Source organism: Rattus rattus, chromosome 17 (assembly GCF_011064425.1).
Source record: "Rattus rattus isolate New Zealand chromosome 17, Rrattus_CSIRO_v1, whole genome shotgun sequence".
In the NCBI taxonomy this organism is placed as follows: domain Eukaryota; kingdom Metazoa; phylum Chordata; class Mammalia; order Rodentia; family Muridae; genus Rattus; species Rattus rattus.
This window is the reverse complement of record NC_046170.1, coordinates 33387748-33409286: the sequence shown is the minus strand read 5'-3', so window position 1 is coordinate 33409286 and position 21539 is coordinate 33387748. Positions and strand designations below refer to the sequence as shown.

The following is a 21539-nucleotide window of genomic DNA, read 5'->3' as shown; positions in this document are numbered from 1 at the left end:
GAAGTGTAGAAGGCTAATGTGTAGACTCACCAGGGCTTTTAGCTTTATAATGGTTTAAAGACCATCTGATCCTACAACAGCCAACGTCAAACTGGAAGTTAGACTGCTCTGTCTGTCTGTAGCAGGTGTTTTTATTTCTTCCACACCCCGTTTTCTGTGGCATTCCACTACACCTCAGGAGCCTTTCAAAATACTTCTCCAGACCCAGACACATCATTTCAAACCTTACCTTGTCCCTTTATTTCCCAGATGGGCCACCAATGGAGACAACAGACTCCACTCAGAGCACCAGCACCTGCTTGGGTATCACACTGACAATGGCAGAGTCGAATTAAGGCCCAACATTTCTCTTAACCCTTTGACATTTCTCTTGCTTCTTTATCTACCAAACCATCATGCTGTAACAGAGCCTAGGGATGTTCCTATAAATGCCATTCAAAAAGATTAACAGCAACATGCCAAGATACTCTAGGACTTTCCTCTAAAACACAGGTCTACTCAGCAAAGAATTATAGACCATTCACTTAGTGCCACCACACCAGGGGACTTTGGGAGGAAGCCGGGGCTTCCCAATAGTCCTCAGATTGGCTCTGGGGTCTATTTTTCTAAACAGTATTTTCCAGGTTCAATTATCAACATCAGCAGGGTCCCCTAAAAGGCACACCAGTTTCTTTGGAAAACACACCCTATAGCACATCGTGTATGAAAACCTCTGTCTTTGGTTCCCACCTAACACTCACTGCCCAAGCCAGGCTCGGTGGCACCCACTGGAATCGCATCCCTGGGGAGGTAGATTTAGGAAGCTCTGCAGCTGAACTCCATCCTTGGCTGTGTAGCAAGCTTGAGATATGTGAGGCCTTGTCTGAGAGAGAGAGATGGAGGGAGAGAGGGAGAAAAGAGAAGAGAGAGAATATGGATATGACAGATTGTAAATGAAAGTATAGAGGGACCCCTACCACTTATATGTGTGCTCATGTGTGCATTAACAATATCCCCCAGTGGTGCTAATAACCATATAACCAACTAATACTATAAGCATCTCTGGTCGCATTCACTGGTGCAAAAACAAATACAGCTCTACTTTATAAAGCAATGTCATGTGCTGAGGCTGTTTTCTGCCTCTATTCTGGTTTGTAATCACAGAGAACTTACCACTCTGCAGGATGTTAGGCCTTTCCACACCCTCATGCTAACACTACAGAAATCCAGGTGTAGCAGAGCAGGCCCTCAATCCCATCGTTCAGAAGCCATAAGCAGGGAGGTTCTGGGTTCAAATCTAGCTTGTGCTGCCTTTCGAGAGCGGGTCTCAAATAGACAGTAAAGGTCTGCAGGAGAACGTGCTTGGGTTGGAACATTTGATAGGAAATCTGAACTTCTTGGCAGCCATCACCTTGACGACTCAGACTCTATCCCATAATGAAAAATAAAATCCAAGCATTCCGGTCACGGAGAGAGCATAGGGTGGCTTGTAATTTGAGAGAATGAGCTTTTTAAAATATTTATAGTTTAACTTATCCTATGAAGTCTCCAGAACATTAAGCCAGTTTCTGAAACTGCATGAAATTAAGTGTAAGACTGGCTCCCTAACCACTCTGCTCACCGAATCTTTCAGTTCCCCTGTGGCTTGCCTCCGTTTCCCACATGCCCGCCTTGCTCAGATAAATGCGATACTAGGTGACAAGAAAGAGAGTCTGGGACAGAGTCCAGAGGTCTGGGGTTCGGCCCCGCTGTCCCACTGAACCGTGAAACCTTCATTGACATGCCAAGGGTAGTCCACCTGCCCAGCCTTCACTCCGTCTGTCTGATGAGTAGAAAGCTGGGAGTCGGAGGCCTCTTCTCCAAACTGCAGCTCTGCAGATTGGAGAAGTTACACGCTGGGATGGTCATTCAAACCTACTGTGGGCGGGCCAAGTACAGCCAACATTTAAAACCTCAGGGGGAAAGCCTTAAGCTGAGAATTCGCCTTAATATTCCTTGTAAAGAAGGCTGTGATAACACAACCTAAGGTCTTCTAAATGAGCATTTGAGAAGGCCGGGGAGATCTGATGGAGCGCCTAGGGGGCTGCACGTTTAGCCGTTTGTTCCAGAATGATTCGAAACAGCATAAAAATGTCCTTCTGGCCAGGAGACTCTCTCTGTGTCTGTGAAATTCATCCACGGAATCTCAGGAGGACTTAACTGGAAGATGCTGTGGTGTAGAACCCAGCAATATTCTGTAGCAAGTCTGTCCGCACAGGGACAAAGAATTTTAATCACATCAATTTATTAACCTTGAGTCTCCTTTTATGTTTCCTGCTGGGTGGTAGATTTTCTATGAAGCAGTCCATGGTTGAGCATTAGCTCTGGAGAAAGCCGTAGGTTGGGAGAGCAAAAGCAAGTACTTTGGTCAGGGTAGGCTCACTGAGTGGTTAGCGTTTGGTGGGACCGGTACTAATTTATGGTACGGTTGCCCCTTTTCTTCATTTTTCCTCCTGGCCTTTGCCAATCTGATTTTGCTCACTAAGATGTTAAGAGCTTAGCTCTGGGAATCATGCTCCCCTTCTCTTTGTTGGCAGGAAAGCCGCAGGCTACCAAATTTAAAAAGTGATTATGCCGGTGACCACCAGGCCATGTCTCCCCTTTCAGAGTGGAACTAAAAAGCCCAGTGTAAGAAAATAACCAGAGTGTGATAGCTCAAGGCTGGAGACCATAGCAAATGAGATCTTCTCTTCCACACCAAGATCACATGCCGTGATTGTCATAGCAGCAGGTGCATAAGAACGCCAAGATGTTTAGGATATAATGAAAATCAGGATAGGGAGCCTGGAGATACAGGGTGGATCTGTACTTGAAGCTTTTGATGCCAGTGCAGACAGTGTATGTATGTGGTTACAAAAACCCATTGCAGAGAAAATCCGTGACCCCAGAATCCCTGGCTCATGAAGTATCAAGGATAGTTTTGTCATCAGTTGTTAAAGTTCTGGAATATAAAAATTGGGTCAGAGATAGGAAATGAGTTGGGTTTTATGTGCTAGTTACAATTAAACACAGCAGCAGCTGCCTTCCAGTATGAGGAAAATGATATTGCAATCATGAGGCTGTATCAAGTCTCTGTGAAAACAAAAAGGAGCTCTGTGGTTGATTAGTTATGTCTGCATGGTAGCAGGAAGAAACCAGACATGGGGCATATGTTTCCAATTGTGTAATATACTAGACATAACTGCCCATAGCACAATGACGCTCCCCTCAGTCGTCCCTTCCTGTATTATTGCACGTGGCCAAGAGTGGAGTGCTTAGTGCTGAAATCCTTGAATTTTGTTTTTAGGCCTCAGTATGGTGGGAAGTACTGTCCAGGATCTAGCCGCATCTACAAGCTGTGCAACATTAACCCTTGTCATGAGAATAGCTTGGATTTCCGTGCCCAGCAGTGTGCAGAGTATAACAACAAGCCCTTCCGGGGATGGTTGTACCGTTGGAGACCCTATACAAAAGTCGAAGGTAACTCGGTCACCGTGGCACTCCAGTGTCTCACTGTAGATAGTATGTAAATTCACTACACAGTTCCATGTTTATTTTCTATTCCTGAGGCTTGTCCTGACTCAGTATTTTATCAACTTTCATAGTCGTTCTTTATTTTTGCACAGTCTTTTTTTTTTCCTCCAGAAGACACCTCTTGTCTGTGAGCAAAAGGATCTGTTTGTCTGGAATAGACTTACATTTCTAAATGTACTGTTGACAGCTTGGTGATTTTTGTCTCGTAGGGATGTTAACTGAAATTGGTATGAATTGTCCAGACTCATGAAACCATAGACACCCCACTGACAGCATATTTAGGAAAGGACATGTTAGATTATTGAAATAACAGGAAAAAATTTTTGTGAAAAGGATGTATGTCTGTACACACGGAGAATGAATAAAAAGTTATATAGAACCTTTTCATATATATTATAACTGAAAGTTATAGCTTGGTTTTGACTTCAAGAGATACGAGGGAGGTGTTTTGAGATGATGTATCATTCTTTAGCTGACACCAACCTAGAATTCAATATTATGTAACCCAGATTGACCTTGAACTCTTGGCAATCCTCCTGCCTCAGCCTCTTGAGTGCTAAGATTATATGTGTGAGCCGCCATGCCTAGATGCATTTGACTTTCTAAAATTAGCAAAACATTTGTTTTGGTTGCCATGGAAACATTGCTATCCTTCCTGTTACCCATGCTGGGTAAATTGTCACTACTCCATCTGCTTCTTGACATCTTTGTACTGTCCTTACTTATCAGAGCTCATCCTTACTTCTTGGGGAAGGATTTGCGGGACCCTGGGTTGCATACATGCAGAAGGGGGACAGGTGTGACATTTTTGACTATTGAAGGCAGTCCCTGTTCTAAAGAAAAAAAACCAACCCTATGTTGTTGGTTGGCATCAGGAAAGCTCCTGTACCTAAAGAGCTATAGGGAACAGGCCCATCTGATATTAAGAATGGGTAGCACAGCTTTAAACCGTACCACTTTGGCTGGTCAAGAAGTGTCGACACATCCCTGAAGACTGTCACGAACAGAGGCAAATGTGAAATAGTTCAAAAGCTCTACCTTTAGAGACAATAGTGGGAGGCCCGTGAATGCTTACTATTAAAAACAGGGATCTAAGTTAAAAAAATAAAAACTAAGGTGTTTTAGGCTTACTTGAACCTGTTCCAAAGAGCACGTCAACGTAAGCGCTCAGAATGTGCTAAGATCTCAGCTTTTCAGAGAAAGCTAACCATTATTTTTTTTGACTTTTTTTTTTATTCTTTGAAGCCTTTCCTGCTTTATTCATAATTTAGCATGAGTTTACTTTTAAATTTTTTTAATCACATAAATGGATATGTCACCTACACATATGTCTGCATACACATCCCTTGGAACTAGATTTACAGACGACCGTGAGCCACCGTGTATGGATGTGGAGAACTCTGGCCATTTGCAGTTACCACCCTTAACCACTAAGCCATCTTTCCAGTCTCAAGTTTCCTTTATCGGTTTGTTTCTCCATTTATTCATTTCTGTATCATTTTCATAAGAACTTAGGGTTCGCAGGGAGGAAATCTTGGTGCATCGTGCACATGGTTTATATCCACAGCGGCCAGGAAAGCTACATAGTCCATACTTCAAGGCTAGTTTGACGGATTTGTTGTTGACTTGTTTTGGGATACAGGGCATCACTCTGTAGCCCAGGCTAGCCTGGAACTCCTAGTCTTCCTGCTTTAGCCTTTATCCTGGGATGACAGATGTGTGTTATCATACCTGACTTTAATAGCTATAGTGTTTGAAGTGAATGAATGAATGAATGAATGAATGAATGAATGAATGAAATTAGCTGTCCAAAGGGTGCACCTGATCCCTGTGTAAGTAACAAGTTCTCTTTCGCTATAGGCATTCAGTTAGGGGTTGAGCACTGATCAGAGAAAGATGACACATAGCAGCCTCCAGCAGCTCAGCAGATGGGATAGGTCAAATTCTATTCCAGCACCTAAAACTGTATTTTCTCCTACACACACACACACACACACACACACACTCCTACAACCCCATGTCTTTCATAAGTAGTTCTTTCCCTGAAACCCCGTGTCCCTCTCTTTGCTGTCTGTCCTTTGACTTCTTGTGTGTTCTTCGACCTCCACATGTGATTTGTTTCACCATATGCAGCACTAACGCAGTCTGCCCTCCTGTGACCGTTGACTGGTAAACAGAGGCTAGAAAAGTCTGGAGCTGGGAAATGCTGTGGGCTTCGGTGTATCTTCCCTGTTGCATGGCAGACTTTGCTAACACGGGAGTGTGCAGTTTGAGTCACTCGTTCTGTGAGAATTGGCTGCCTCGGGCTCTAACGTCTCCATAGCATGAGATAGCACAGTTGAGCCTTTTCGTTCTCACTTTCTTCTGCATGTAACACTTGGGATCAGAGGACAGTGACCACCATTTTGAAAATCTGGCTCATTCCTACCATTTAAGAACAGAAGGCCAGATGGAATCGCACACACTAGTAATTTTGGTCCTTGGCAAGATGAGGCAGATAGGGCCTCATTTGCTTTTCATTACTGGGATAAACACCCTAGCAAAAGAAACCCAGAGGAGAGGAGGATTCACTTCATCTTATACTTCCAGATCCCAGTCCATACTCCAGGGAAATCAGGGCAGGAACTCAAGCAGAAGCCACAGAGGAACACTTCTTACTGACTCTCTCTAGTTCATGCTCAGCTAGCTTTCTTATATTACCTAGATCTCCTTGCCTGGGGAATGGTGCTGCCCACAGTGGGCTCCCATATCATTCATCAATCAAGACACTCTCTTAAAGACACGACCATGGGCCAATATGATTTGAGCAACTCTTAAGTTGAGGTTTCCTCCTTCCAGGGGAACTCTAGGTTGTGTGAAATCATGCTAAAAAGGTAAGTAAAATAAACCAGAGATCAGAAGCCAGCTTAGGCTACACAGTGGGACTATCTCAAAAACAAAGCCAAACCAAAAGAACAGGGCAAGGCTTTGTCATGAATGAAGATCTTTCCATGTGCCATAAATCTTTTTAAAATTAATTTATTTATTTTATGTATATGAGTACATTGTTGCTATCTTCAGACACTCCAGAAGAGGTCATTAGATGCTGTTACAGATGGTTCTGAGCCACCATGTGGTTGCTGGGAATTGAACTCAGAACCTCTGGAAGAGCAGCCAATGCTTTTTTTTTTTTTTTTTTTTTTTTGGAGCTGGGGACCCGAACCCAGGGCCTTACGCTTCCCTAGGCAAGTGCTCTACCACTGAGCTAAATCCCCAACCCCAAGCAGCCAATGCTCTTAACCTCTGAGCCATCTCTCCAGCCCAGAGGTAAACTTTTTAAAAAAACTTTTTTTATTTTTTTTTAAAATGTAAAGCTTGTGCCTGGGGATCTATACTAGAAAAAAAAAAGGGGGGAACAAATAAAAGACAGAAGGCAAAGCAAATAATAAGCTTTTACTAGAGCTTTTCAATTCCTGAAACTAACATAGAAGACACACACACACACACACACACACACACACACACACACACACACACACCCCATCCAACTCCTCCTTAATCTCATTTTTAGAACTTAGAATGTATTAAATAAAGTTGCTATTTGAAAACTAAAGGCATTGTATTGAGAGGAAACCATTTTATCCACCCACACATCTACGTATTTTGACCACAGGAATATATTTTGTCTCGCATGTGAGTTTTTTAAGTTTGCCTTCTACTGAAGGGGTTTTGTGCAGCAGGACTGTTTGTGAACTGTTTACACATCTGTGTGAAACTGTTGTTAGGGATATTGCTCCGTGTCGCCTACGGAAGGTCCCATGTGAGAAACGTCATCTGGAGTTGCTGGCCAAGGACAGCTCTCTCTATCACAGGCATTGGCTTGCTCTCCTTCCAGATAACAAGAGCTCTGTAACTATACTTTTTTTCCTTTTTCCTGTGATATTAGAAATTTCCCAGGGGCTCAATGGTCAACGAAAAGTCCTGTTTTTGCCTTTAGAATTAGCCTCCTTGCTCCTTCTGTCCATAAAATTTCAATTTGATATATTTCATAAACAGTGTTGATCACATGGTTTTGTTTTCCAAGTATGTCAGTCTTTACCTTTTTTATAGGCTGTCTAAGCTTCTGAGGAGATCTATTCCCAAACCAAATCATTAGACTGTAATCTGAACTGTTTGGGGAAAAACAAAACAAAAAAAAAAAAAACAAAATTTAATTGAGACACAAAGATACCCCTTTACCTATCTGCTGCCATCCATCAACTATAGGGACCACAAAGTCTGGAATATTTACAGTCCAGGGAGACTGTCTGCACAACCCAGCAACCCTGTACGTGGTTATGATTCCTATTGATTATGAATATAAAATTCATAGGTACCAAGCCAGGTATGGTGACACACGCTTTTAATCTCAGTGCTTGAGAGTAGAGGCAGGTTGATGCCTGTGAGTTTGGGACCAGCCTGATCTACATAGGCACTTCCAGGTTAGCCATGGCTGCATAATGAGTCTCTCTTTCAAACAAAACAAAATAACCCACCATTCTTTGGTGTCAATATTTAACTGGTTTTGGGTGGGCTCTCAAATGGGATCTGTCTTTTGCAAGATATGCGGTATTCTGCATGCACACACAGTAATGCTCACAAATTAAATAATATAGAATGCTATATAATTATATATATATATATATATATACATTCTATATAATAGAATGCTACTTTGCTCACAGTTGCTATCCAAGTAGATGTCATTGCTCTCTCGAGTGGCCACACTGTTCTGCCCCCAAGCTAGTCTTGATCCTGTCCTTTTATCTCTCTGCCTCTAGAGGAAGATCGATGTAAACTCTACTGCAAAGCTGAGAACTTCGAGTTTTTTTTCGCCATGTCTGGCAAGGTGAAAGACGGGACGCCTTGCTCCCCACACAGAAATGACGTCTGCATCGACGGGATTTGTGAAGTAAGATGGCCTTTCTGCTCCAGGGTGTGCAATTAGGCTTACGTCTCCTTGTGTGTGAGGATGGTTCAGAGAGTCCCTACGATACACCTAGGGAGGATGGGTGAAGCATCCCCCTGAGCTGTGAACCTTTGAGTCTCTCTCTAATTTTTGCAAGACCCCTTCATTTTCTGTTTCAGCCACTTCTGGGCATAGAGAATGTGCGTGTGTTAACAGCCACTTTTGCATTGCTCTAAAAATTAAAGACAGAAATGACTGTAATGTCTCAGTGCCTGTCTACTAAGCATGTTCACTACATATAGAACCTCGGATGTACAACGGGAATAGAGATGTCCTCTCTTTTTAGGTCATGTCTTTGGGGACTCACCTTCCCTTGCACCTAAACTTTAATAAGAGCATTTCATCCTTTTCCAGGGTGTGTGTGTGTGTGTGTGTGTGTGTATGCATTCAAATGTCTTCATGTATGTTTGTGTGTACTTAAGCACCTATGCTTATTTTTGTGCATATGGGTAGTTTTTCATGTATGTGTTTTATATATGTATAGACATGTATGAGTACATGCCTGTTTATGCTTGTGTGCATGTATGTATACATGTGTGTACATATATGTACATGCAGAGGGAGTCTGAATGTGTACGGCTCATCATTTTATGCTTCATTCATACAGTTGGCCTGGAGATCTGGTAATAGCCCATGATTCTTCATTCTGGTTTCCAAGAGCTGGAATCTAAGCCCTCAAATCAATCATGCAATTTGCTTGCAGAGGAAGAGTCCCTTTCCTTAGGGAGAAGTTGACCACCAGTAGATTGCCCGTGTCCCAGTGGTTGACTCCACACTTCTGTGTGCATACAATCAGCACTCATTAGAACCAGCGGGTTAAAACAACAATAATATACAAAAGAAAGAAGATGTGAAGTTGCAGGGAGATTTATGGGAGATTTCCAGGAGACTTGGAGGTGGAGGGGGCTATGTATGATCAACATACATTATATGCATGAATGAAATTTTTTGAAGAATGAGTAAAAGTATTATTTAGAGTTCCAGAAGACGTCTTTGAACCCCAGTTGTGACTTAAGGCTCTGGCTTTCACCTTAGCAGAGCCTCCCATCCCCCACCTCTGTTAGTCTTCACCACTGGGTCTGCTCATCTTTGATTCTACCCTGCTTCTGCTCCTCACAGCCTGTGGGATGTGACCATGAACTTGGCTCTAAGGCAGTGTCGGATGCATGTGGTGTTTGCAAAGGCGATAACTCGACTTGCAAGTTTTATAAAGGCCTGTACCTCAGTCAGCACAAAGCCAACGGTAAGAGCTACTGCCTTTCCCTTGATGCACTTGGCAGTGTCCCACTTCTGCCTCTGAACGGGGAGTGGACTGTGCTAATGGAACCCTAGCTCACCTGACATGAGTGGTAGCTTTGGTCACGTGGTAAGGTTCTTAGGACCTTTGCATGAGCAGTTTCATCTATGCATTGTACCTCGGCAGTCTATTGAGTAAGGGGCTCAAAATGGCCCATCAGAGAAAGGTAGCTGCCACCAAGGCTAACAACATGAGTTTGAACCCCAGAACCCAAGTTGGACATGGATTGGGGGTCACTGTATGTCCAGTTACCACTCCCCAATCTACAACGTTAAACACGGAATGTTCTCCTCTGTCCCTTTAGAGTATTATCCTGTGGTCACTATCCCCGCTGGGGCCCGAAGCATTGAAATTCAGGAGTTGGAGCTTTCTTCCAGCTATCTCGCTGTTCGAAGCCTCAGTCAAAAGTATTACCTCACAGGGGGCTGGAACATCGACTGGCCTGGAGACTTCACCTTCGCCGGCACCACGTTTGAATACCAGCGTCCCTTTAACCGCCCTGAACGACTCTATGCGCCAGGACCCACAAATGAGACGCTGGTCTTTGAAGTAAGTTTGATTCTGATGCTAGTGCATCCTGGGACATGGTGACAGCTTGAGCGACCTCAGAGGACTCCCACTCAGCTCATTTCCTAGTAGACAGCCTTTCAGAGTGCAAGGAGGGGAGGGCTAGTTAGCAACTCCATTTTGAAGGTTTTCATGTTTGAACAGCGGTCTGCTTCTACTTCACCTGCAAAGGAGAACCCAGGAATGGAAAGGTAACACTCATTAGATGATTCTGTGTTCTGATCGCCATTCAGAGAGCCCACTGTAGCTAATTCTAACATTGTCAGCTGGCCCAGGAGGAGGCTTTTTTGGTAGAGAAAATGCTGACCTGGGTGTCAGCAGGCGTTTAGTCATGATTTTGTAGGTTGTAGCTTCCCCCGAGGTTAAAAAAAGAAAGAAAGAAAAACACATGAGTGGACAGTAGAAGCCATGAACACAGCCAGTGCTTCTCTCAATAAGTATGCAAGGTCGCTACCATCAGCATATCCCTGAGTCCTCTGGGTATGCTCTCTTCCCATTTGCAAAGTGGGGCTGATGGTCTGCTCAAGCAGGACTGTGGTTTATCTCAGGATGTATATAAGTGACAATGTCTATTATTTAACAAGTGCTGACATAACCAGGTATTCTTGCTAGGCATTTTGCACTTGAGTTTTTTTACCTGCACAGTTAGAGTAGAAAGCTTCCTGATACTCAGATTTCTGTTACTATCGCAAAATACCCGAAGTAATCAACTTATGCAGAAGAAAGGTCTGTTTCGACTCTGAGGTTCGAAAGCTTCGGGCTATGCTGTTTAGCCTGTTGCTCTTGCTGTGTCCAAGGCATCATCAGGAGTATTGGAGGTTGGTGAGAGGGGAGAAAATGGCGGCCAGGAAGTAGAAAGAAGAGGGATCAGGGTCAGGAAATCCCACCAAAGATTCTTCTCCCCCAGTGTCTTGACATCTTCTGACTGTGATCTACCACTTAAAAGTTTTACGTGCATACACACCACGTGGCAATGTCACAGGTTAGGAACCTTCTGACCTCTCTCTACTAAAAAGCCTCCTCCTGGGCCACATAGCACCTTCTCTCTTTGACTTGACCTAAATATAGGGGGTTGAGCATGAAGAACATTAAGAGCTTTCACAACCCACAAAGCTAGGCGGAAGCAGAGGCAGACTGGAAGTCCACAGCTTCTCCACTCAGGAGCATGAACTCTGCCATGGTCCAGTTCCACTGCCCATCTCTGTTCAGAGGAAGCAGACATTTGGTGGAGTGACTCCTAGCACCTTTGTTGTTAAGGTTTTTCCCGGACTCAGTCTTCCCGTTTCTAGGCACCGTGCTAATCAGTCCCATGCCTTGGTTTCCCTTGTGTCTTCTGGAGAGGAATGTGTATTGTGGGGGGCATGCATATTAATATGGGTATCCGCACATGACACATGTGAGCACATACATGAATCAGCCAGAGATCAGGCTCCTAGAATCTCATCCATATTGTTTTGGAGACAAGGCCTGAAATCTGTTAGTTAGGTTAAGCTGGATAACCAACAGGCTCCAAGGATCCATGGGTCTGCCTCCCCCAGCTAGGAGTCACAAGTCTGCCATGCCCAGATTTATTTATATAGGTTCCGGGAATTGAACTCATGTCTCCATGCTGGCCTGGCAGACACTTTACCAGCTGAGCCATCTCCACAGCCCTTCGTGCTCTGGTTTCTTGACTGTCCACAGCACCTCATGGAGTGAGAAGGTTTCCCTTTCACAGAGAAGAACATAGAGCCTCCCAGAGCTTATGTAACACAGACCCGAGATCAAAACTCTGGTCTTTCTATCTCTGCTGCACATGATGTTACCTCATGTCCAAGATGCTAAGAAAAGCCAAGCCTCTCGTGTGGTAAGGCTTTCTTAAGGCAAAACTTGACCTAGAAGGTGCAGAAGCTCTGCAAGGGTGGGAAGCTCTGGGAACAGCGAGCTGGGCAGCCCAGGGACCGTTGCTACTCAAATTATTTTTAAAACATTCTGTTGGTGCTAAGAATTGGGCCTTGTATAGGCCAGGCGTGGACTTTACCTATGTACTTCAGCCACAGTCCTTTGTCTTGATCCAACAAGATCATTGGAATATACCCAACAGAAGAAACCAGTGACAATGAGAAGGTCACTATGAACGTCGAATATTAAGACTGGTGCCAGGAGCATGGCTGATGACTTTTGCCTAAGACTATTTCATTCTCTCCACACCATTCTAGTGTATAGTTAATCTATTTGCATTTACTTTGTCCTTGGCATGCTCAGGAAGCATCTCTGGGCTCAGGAAGGGTCTCTGTGCTCGCTCCTTCAGAATACCATGTCCCCATCCTCTTGGGAGACTTTGGCTGAATTTACGATCGACAGAGCTCTTTCCAGAGGCAGATCCGTCCTGAAGCTTCCTGTCCATTTTCCTGCTTCCTCGCTCAGCTATACTAGATCCAACTGCTGCAAAGTGGGTGGTGACCATGTGCAGCCTCTGGTGGATCTGTGGAGAAAGCAGTGAAAAGAGATTTCTTGTGCCCTCGGTGGGAGTTTGGAGGTCATGTGTGATGAGCTATTCTGGGTGAATTTACATGACGTTTTGATGGTTCCTATAGGATTAATGGTAGGGTCCTATGTCTGTTCCGCCACAGGACTCGGGTCGCTTAGGGAGGCAGGACATGGGGAGTTTGACCAAGCTTACCCCACACCGCTGTCGGGTGGGTGTCAGGCTATGAGAAGCCTCGGGACACCAGGACACTGCTCCAGGAGTAGGGACACAGCCAGAGCTGGCTTTTAAGTCCCAGGACCTGCAAGGAGGCCAGGGATTCTCAGGCTCTTGGGCATCCAGGCACGGCTGGGATGCCACAGAAGAGCTGAGAACCTGAGAACAGAGTGAGGGCCAGCAGGGTGGGATCTAACCAGGGGCTGAGGGGCAGAGGGAAGGAGGGGGGATGCCTTAGCTGGTCCTGCTGGGAGTAGTCCTTGGCTTGGCTGTGGAAGGCTTGAGCTTAGTGATGGGTGCCACAGGGAGCAAAGGGAGACTTTCTTCTGGAGATTAGATAGCTGCTCTGTAGGTGAAGGCCTTCTCTGTGGCTCTCCACCACAGATCCCGTTAAAAGAGGCAGTCAGTTCATGGTTTCAAGGCGCTTATTGTCACAGCAGAAAGTGGACGAGTAAAACCGTACCCCACTTCTCAGAGTGGGCCTGAGCTTAAATACCTTTTGCAGGGAGGAGTGTCTGGGAAGGAAAGGTGATTGGCTAAACCTCTTGGCCTTTAGATACCTGTGGTCACATCCTCTACCTGTGAAGGGGCTTGGGGCATTGCTCTTACATGACTGATGGTCACAAACCTATGGAGGGCTGTGGCTAGTAAAGGGCCCGGTTTCCTGGGAGTCAGGGTCACCGGGGTTTCAAACCTCCTCAACTGGGAACCAGAGTCTTTCTCTGTCCCACAAGTTCCTGAATAAATTCCTGGATTTACCAGAACCATAGATAGTTGGAAATGGAAAGTAGCACTGTTTAAAGCCGCTATGGCGGTTTCCTGCATTCCACATCCTGAGCATCTTCTTGGCTCCTCACCTAACTGCAGATGGATACAGGTATATAATAGCTGAGGATAAACTAGGAAAGGAGAAAAGAGAAGAGAAAAGAGAAAACAACCTAGCAATCCTCCCTGCTACTGTGAAACTTAGCACACTGGAAAGTCTAGAGTAGTGATGTACTACAACATCAATGAACACAGATTTTTGGCAAGCTCCCCAAAGGAAAATAAATCCAGGCGAAGAAAACAGAGAGTGTCTCTGGATTTAGGGGTTGTTAGAGGAAGTGTCGTCTAATGTGATAATTAAAGGACCAGCCAAGTGATGTGTGCGGGGTTTTCAAGACAGAAAATAGTTAAGGATAAAATCAATGCATCAGACTGAGAGGTTGTCCTGAGGCGTGGGTGGGCGTAGTAGAGCTGCAGAGCACGGCGACATTCTAACCCACGGGGAGGAGCATGACGTTCATGCTGAGGCAGTGTCCAGATCCTACTGAGGTGGGTGTGTTAAAAACTCACTCCAGCTGCTGGGTGGAAACGTGGTTTGAGGGACACAAAGTGGGCCGAGAGACCGGAAACATTCATCTTTAATTTCAGGTGAGAAGTGCTAAAAACTTGACACTGAGGGTGTAAACATGAAGGGTGTGGACTTGCTTGCGGTACAAATTTAGATAGACAGCAAGAAGGAAAGTTCTAGAGGTACCCGGGATATGGAATCTTAGGGAGAAGACAATATTGAGAATGAACATTGGCTTCTTCCCTTGAGCCTTTGGTGGGTGTTTTTACTACTGTAGCGATCTTGATGGTACCTTGTAGTGGGGCTACGGATGGAGGAATTCTTCCATTTTAGCCCCCTGTTATTTAAGATGCATCTTCAGTACTGATGCAGAAATGGAAAGTCAGAGGGGTATGCATTAAAGTACCCAAAGCAGCAGTGGAATGAGTGTGTATCAAATCATGAAAACCCTGGATGTGATACCTAAATGGAAATTAATAAACCATAGGGTCCCGGTCCCAGTTTTAACTGATGGGCTGCCTCTTGGGGATAGCCAAATCATTGCCTTATCAAGACTATGTCTCACAAAGACACTGTTGAACTACAATTGACAGCACTGGTGAGCTGGCACAAAGGGCATATGTCCACCTGGACCTCAACTCAACATTGCCATGGGACTTTGTATATAAATGCTCTTCTGTTGCTACCCTGGAATTCTGTCCTGTGCTTTCACTCTGAAACTGCCCGGACAGGAGAGGAGAGATCTCCTTAGTGAAAGTAGGGATGACACCCTAGCTGTTCTTTCTCTGCTAACTCCAAGTTGGCATGCTTTCTTCTGGATCCTAAGATATTTAAAATCTGTGCATGAATCCCGTACTCAAAATCTTTCCACATTCATTTTGGAGTAGAATATCCTTCCCAAATACTCTCTCGGTCTCTGCAGGCTACCAGAGAACACTGCTTGCCACATACATGTCAGTGTCACAGAGTCAAGGCCATGCAATCTGTTTGGATTTCAGAATCACAGCATTTCCTACAGTGTGGGAGTCTGTCTGTCAGTCTGTTCTGAGGACCTTTTGAACCATGATGGTATAGAATAAAGGGGCACTCTCCATGTGTCCTAGTCACATTTCTGTCACCGTGACAAAACACCTTGACAAAGTCTTGGGGAAGGAGGGTTTATTTGGCTTTTATAATGTCATGATGCAAAAACAGCAAGAGAATAGAGAAGAAAATTAAGAACAGAATACCCAACTCACTTTTTCTACTCTTTAAACAATCTGGGACCAATGCTTACAGAATGGTACTTCCCACAGTGGATTGGATCTTCTCACTCCAATGACTTCATTAAGAAGACTCTATCATAAGTAGGCCCATGGGAAAACCTTATCTAGACTGTCCCATGTTGAGACTCCCTTCCCAGGTAACTCTAGACTGTGTAAGTTGAGAGTCAATACTAACTCTAGATCCTATGAGTTGAGAGTCAATATTAGCCATCGTGCCATATGGAATATGCTGTGTGATAGTTTAAACATTTACTGATGAACAATGAAGATCACTGACCCAAACTAACCATCTACAACTTGAGATCTGAAGGTGTTAGAAATCCAGACTTAACTAGCTAATGTAACCAGGGGAAACTTCCTGCTTTCTCTGCCTTTTAACGTCCACATCTGTGGTCTGGGCAAATCACAAGGCCCTGGGATTTAAGGTCCCCATATCTTTTTTCCCTTTGCTCACAAAAAAAAGAAAAAAAAAAAAAAAATCTCAGACTTAACTAGCTAATGTAACCAGGGGAAACTTCCTGCTTTCTCTGCCTTTTAACGTCCACATCTGTGGTCTGGGCAAATCACACTTGCTATGGTGGCTCTTGTGAGAATGATTTAAGATAAGTTTTGCTGCCCGTATCATATCTTTTTCCCTTTGCATATATGGCACACACATTTTAAGAAACTAACCTTAAACCTCACATCATGGTGAGCAAACTGGTGGCCAAAGGCCAGCCCCATCTCCCAGACCACATAACAATAAATTCTAATGGGACAGTGTAACTTCTTGTAAAGATGTGAACTGAAAAATCTGTTTCTAGAAACTTCTGACATTAGTGGATATCTGAGTTTGCCAAGCTTGGCCATAGACCTTGGTCATGAGCTCACCTCCAGCCATTTCCTACACCAGGGGTTCTTAAACTTTTTGTACTTTTGATCCTGTTTCACCTGAGGAAAATTTTAAGCAACCTTAAATACATGGGTGTATAAAATAGACTTGTCAGTCACACATTGACAGACGATAAATCATTATCTTAAAACAACTTTGCTACATAAATCATTTTATCACTTATTAAAGGGGAAAATAAAATTGCAAGCTGTCACAGTTAGATTTTATCTATGTGAATTGGCATACCTCCATTGAGAAATTGTGTCCACCCCATCAGGTGGGCACATCTGTGGGGTTTTATCTTGGTTAACAAACCCATGTCCTTTGCAAGTGTAGCTGGTGCTCTTAAAGGCTGAACCATGCCTCCAGTCTTTCCAAAGTGATTTTCAAGAAATAAGGATGCAGTTCCCTAAAACTGGTCAGATTCCTCCATCGGTATGTTCCTACACACAAATTCCTTAAACAGTAACAACCACCTATTAGGAAAATTTTGAATAAAGTCCTATAGATATGTGCTGTATGTTCAATTGAGTATGTATCATATTCTTAAAAGTATTTCTTAATTGTGTATGTGTGTGTGTGTGTGTGTGTGTGTGTGTGAGAGAGAGAGAGAGAGAGAGAGAGAGAGAGAGAGAGAGAGAGAAGAAAAGAGAAAGAAAGGGAGGGAGACAGAGAGAAACAACGTCAGAGAAAGACAGTGACAGAGAAATTGTAATAAGTAATAAATTATATTTCCCTAAAGTAGACTTAATCTTAATGTCCAAGTGATCCATGGCATTGTTCTTTAAAGGGAGTTAAATAAAGTTCATTTTCCCTTTCATACAAAGACAATGAGTTGAACCAAAATGGATACTTTGGGAGCCAAAAATATGTTCACTCCAATATAAAAATGTTGAATATGTTTTACAATCCTGTGGGATGCTGAAATCAGAATGTGGGAACACAGCGAAAAGAAAAATGCTGTTCCAGTCTCAGAAACAAGTCTCCGGACAGCACGCCTCTCATGGCCTTGCCTGTGTCTCGGTTCTGGTTACAATGTGAAATTCAGCAGAAAGCTGTGTCTGCCAGACACTCAAGGGCAGCCCTGTAAGGACGATGCCCCTCTTTCTTTCCCACTCATGTGCATTATGTCATAACCTGGCAAGGTTTTACCGATGTCCCATTTTCAACCTCCTTGGGATGCATTGGTTCCCATAACTATCATCAAAGAGACCTGTTCCTCTTTATGTCCCGCTTGATGTCTAACATTTTACATTATATCCTTAGACAACAGAATTTAATTTTAAAAACACTAAAAACCCATTGGCACCTATTCAATGCCCAGGTCTATCTTAGATACTGAACTTGCACCAGGGGTTAAAATGCAAACTGTGTTGCCCAACCTTTATGGTTGGAGTCTTTTTGAATATTTTATTTATTCTTTGACAGTTGCTGACACATGTATGACGTATCTTGATTCTATCCTTCTTCACCTCAAATGTTCCCTCCTACTACCCCTGGACTCTGCTCCCTTTTTTTTCAATGTGTTATAACCCATTATGGATTTGTCTTTTAAAAGCAATACTTTGTGTCTATTCTTTGAAAACCCCACAGCTCTCTATAATACAATTCCATCATATCTACCCGTCATTATATACATCCCCTCCAGCTTGCCCCTGGACCCCATCTTGTCTTCACCACAACTCCATATCTTGCTTTTTTCTGCTATTCATAACTCTGAGTCCAATTAATGATGCTCATATGTGCAATGGATGTGGGACCATCCACTAGGATGCGGGTGATCTGCCAGTAAGCTCATACCAAAAGCTGACTGACTCTCTCCCTTAGCAACCATCAGTTGCTAAAACGTATAAGGAACAGGTCTTTGCCTCTACCTGGGGAAAGCTTCAAGGTAAGACAGAAAATGGCTGTTGGTGATCAGGCTGAATGGCTCCTGTGTGACATTAAATGGATCGCTCAGATTTCCTGGGTCTCAGTTTGTCAAGGGTGTTCTTGTAATACCTGAATCCCGACTTTATCATATGATAACTTATTTCTCTTTGTAGCCTTCCACCACTGACATAGTATGTAGAACATTCTAGAATACTAGGAGGAAAATTTTAAAGTGTGGAGCAAACACCATCACAGGATAAAGCTTGTGTGTTCTTTTGTTTCAGAGATTATAATTTGATTATGACTTTAATCCCTTCCCTCCCTCCAAACCATCACATACACCTTTCCCCCTCTCCTTCAATTCTCAGTATATGTTATTCTCATGATTAATTAATTAATTATCTCTTAGGACCATATAGAGTAAAGTTAACTACGGTGACTAACATTTGAATCCATACACCTCTTTAATTTTTTTTTATTTATGTATGTGTAACTGTGTGTCAGTATGTGCATGTATGTATAGGTACCTGAGAAGGCCAGAACAGGGCGTCAGACCCTCTGAAGCTGGAGTTACAGATTATTAAGGATGACCAATGTCGGTGCTGCAAATAGAATGCTAGCTTGCTTTGTAGCTCTGGCTGGTCTGGTACTTACAAGGTAGATCAGTCTGGCCTCACCTCACAGAAATCCACTTACCTCTGCCCCTAGAGTGCTGTGGTTAAAAGGCAAGCACCGCCGAGCCCAGATGGCGAACAGGCACTCCTAAATGCTGAGCCATCACCCCAGTCACCCATTTTGAGTCCTGAAACACTCTCTGGGACCCTTGTGTGCCTCTTACCTGCTGTGGGCATGAGTGATTTACATATAAGATACTCAGACACCATCTCAGGAGCTCACCAGACAGAGGGAGGTGATTTTTGCTCCCCCAGCATGTGGGGTCCCAGATCTTTCTCTATATCCCTGCGTGTTTTGTAATCAAAGGAGAATCATACAATCCCCGGAGTAATTGACTGCTGTCAGTTAACCCCGAGAAACAAGTACATGGCCTCACACCAAATAAAAGCACCTTCTGCTTCTGGTTATTTTTATATGTCAAGGTTTTATAGGATGTCTTCATAGGCAACTCAAGAGTTTAATCTAAATGGAAAACAGACTTTCCCTTTATCACGAAGTCATGAGCCAGTCCTGTTTCGAAATTGCTGTGTTACACATGTCCCCTCTCTCTGCATCCTTGGTGCTATCTGGATTCTCCATTTCCAACAGGTGGTTGTCACCCTGTCACAGGGCTCCTCATTGGCCAAGGGGCATTCCTGGGGCTGATGCTGGGGTTTTAGGACCATCTCAAGCCTTGAGTAATTTTACGCATGATTTAAATTCATCCGTCACGTTCCTGCCCTGACACGCAGACTCAGGCCACAGGCAAACAACCTACATTTCTGCACCGCTCAGAGCAAAGGCCAGTCATGTGCACGCTCAAGTCCTAGCCCCCAAAGAAATCAGCACAGACTTGGCAGTGGTCTGCTTTCTGAGATCACAGCAGATACAGGTTTTATGAAACCAGACAGTTTCCATCTCTTCGACTCACTCTCAGCAGCAAAAGTCTGGCAGGAGGACTGAAAAATCTCTCATTAAACTTATGAACTTGTTGGTTATCTGGAGGACTTAGGGCGAGCTTATGTTTCAATAGTGTTGAGGGTATTGTGTGCGGTTGGTTGTGTTCGATGATTGGATTTGCCTGTCTTAATTCTGTATCCCCAAATACTTCAGTGTGTGTGCCTGGGGACATAAGAATGATATAGTCAAGTGATAGAAATGAAAAACAGTTGACAGCTAGGGTTAAAACTTACACATAGCTTCTTTGGGGAAAAAAAAAAAACCACTGGTTTCATCTGAAGTAGACAGATGTGTATATGCTGGGCTTTGTCTTTCTCTTTCTTTCTTTTTGTCCTTTGACGGTGCATGGTATATTTGGATGGTCCTACCCACCACCTCATTACCCTCCCTTATCTCCTCCCTCACCATTAAGTCTCTTCTTCTTCCCAACATATCCCCCTCTTCCTACTATTTTATTTATGTATGTACACACACACACACACACACACACACACACACACACACACACACACACGCTGCACTCATGGTGCATGTGATGTGATGTGTGATTGAGTTTAATTACAATTACTTTCCTGAGCATGGGTATGGGGTCATTTACTGGAAGAGTGGCTCCATCAACTTCCCAAGCAACCACTAAAAGCCAAAGGCTCCTCTGGGAGCCCCTCCATGGTGGAACTGTGATAGGCTCAAACTGGTGTAAGTTTACATGTATATGATTATTACATGTAAGTAACCATGGCTGCTGTGGGGTTATGAGCAGGAGTCAGGGTGTGTCCAGAAGACAGCATTGCGCCGCCCCATGCTCCACCCTTACGTTCTCTCAGCTTCCTTTTCTGTAATGTCCCTGAGCCTTGGAGCCGTTGACATGGGCTCCCACTTAGGGCTGAACACAGTTGGAAGCCTTTGTATTAACCACCACTGCTGAGTTTTGGGCTGAGGATGAAAAGTTAATGTCCTCCCATTTAAAGATTGCTATAGAGATCAGCCAAGATCAATGGCTAAGATCTTTCTTTGAGTACTGTGGGAAAGGCTTGCTTACTAAACAGTGTTAGGAGACGTTGGTGGTGTAAAACTCAGATTCTTTTCCTTTGCTGATTAACTGCTTGTGGTGCTGGGGACCCATCCTGGGGCTTTGTGCTTTAGGCCACCTCCCTACTGCTGAGCTGCATCCCCAGCCCAAGGTGTGTCTGGCTGAGGAGAAAGTTCTTGCTGCTTTGTGCCTCTCATTCATTCTTTTCTGTCCCTCGGGCTGTCTGTCTCTGTGTGTCTGGCACAAGGCGGCGGTGAAACAGCCGTCCTCCAGCAAGCTGTCCTGCGAATGAAAGGGGATTCTTCAGGAGCAGCATGACATCATCCTTATCTCCAGAACAGAGTGATCCCAGAAGGCAGGGCAGCAAGGCTGCTAGTCTTTACCTGAAATCCGATCTCCCAGATCCTTCACAGCATTCCTCTTTTAGAAGAACTTAAAATATAAACGGCTTTACCTTTAGTTTTAAACATTTCCCCTCCCCCTCAGCAG

The 21539-nt window shown here is 44.1% G+C and overlaps 1 protein-coding gene across 1 annotated transcript in view; it reads left to right on the top strand.

Annotated features, from left to right (window-relative positions):
- Adamts18 (ADAM metallopeptidase with thrombospondin type 1 motif 18) overlaps positions 1 to 21539 on the top strand; it is a 144847-nt gene that overhangs the window by 98353 nt on the left and 24955 nt on the right. The window contains exons 13-16 of the mRNA XM_032887990.1: positions 3305 to 3477; positions 8331 to 8461; positions 9638 to 9761; positions 10120 to 10364. Of these exons, the coding sequence (XP_032743881.1) occupies positions 3305 to 3477; positions 8331 to 8461; positions 9638 to 9761; positions 10120 to 10364 (673 nt within the window). The remainder of the gene's footprint in view (positions 1 to 3304; positions 3478 to 8330; positions 8462 to 9637; positions 9762 to 10119; positions 10365 to 21539) is intronic.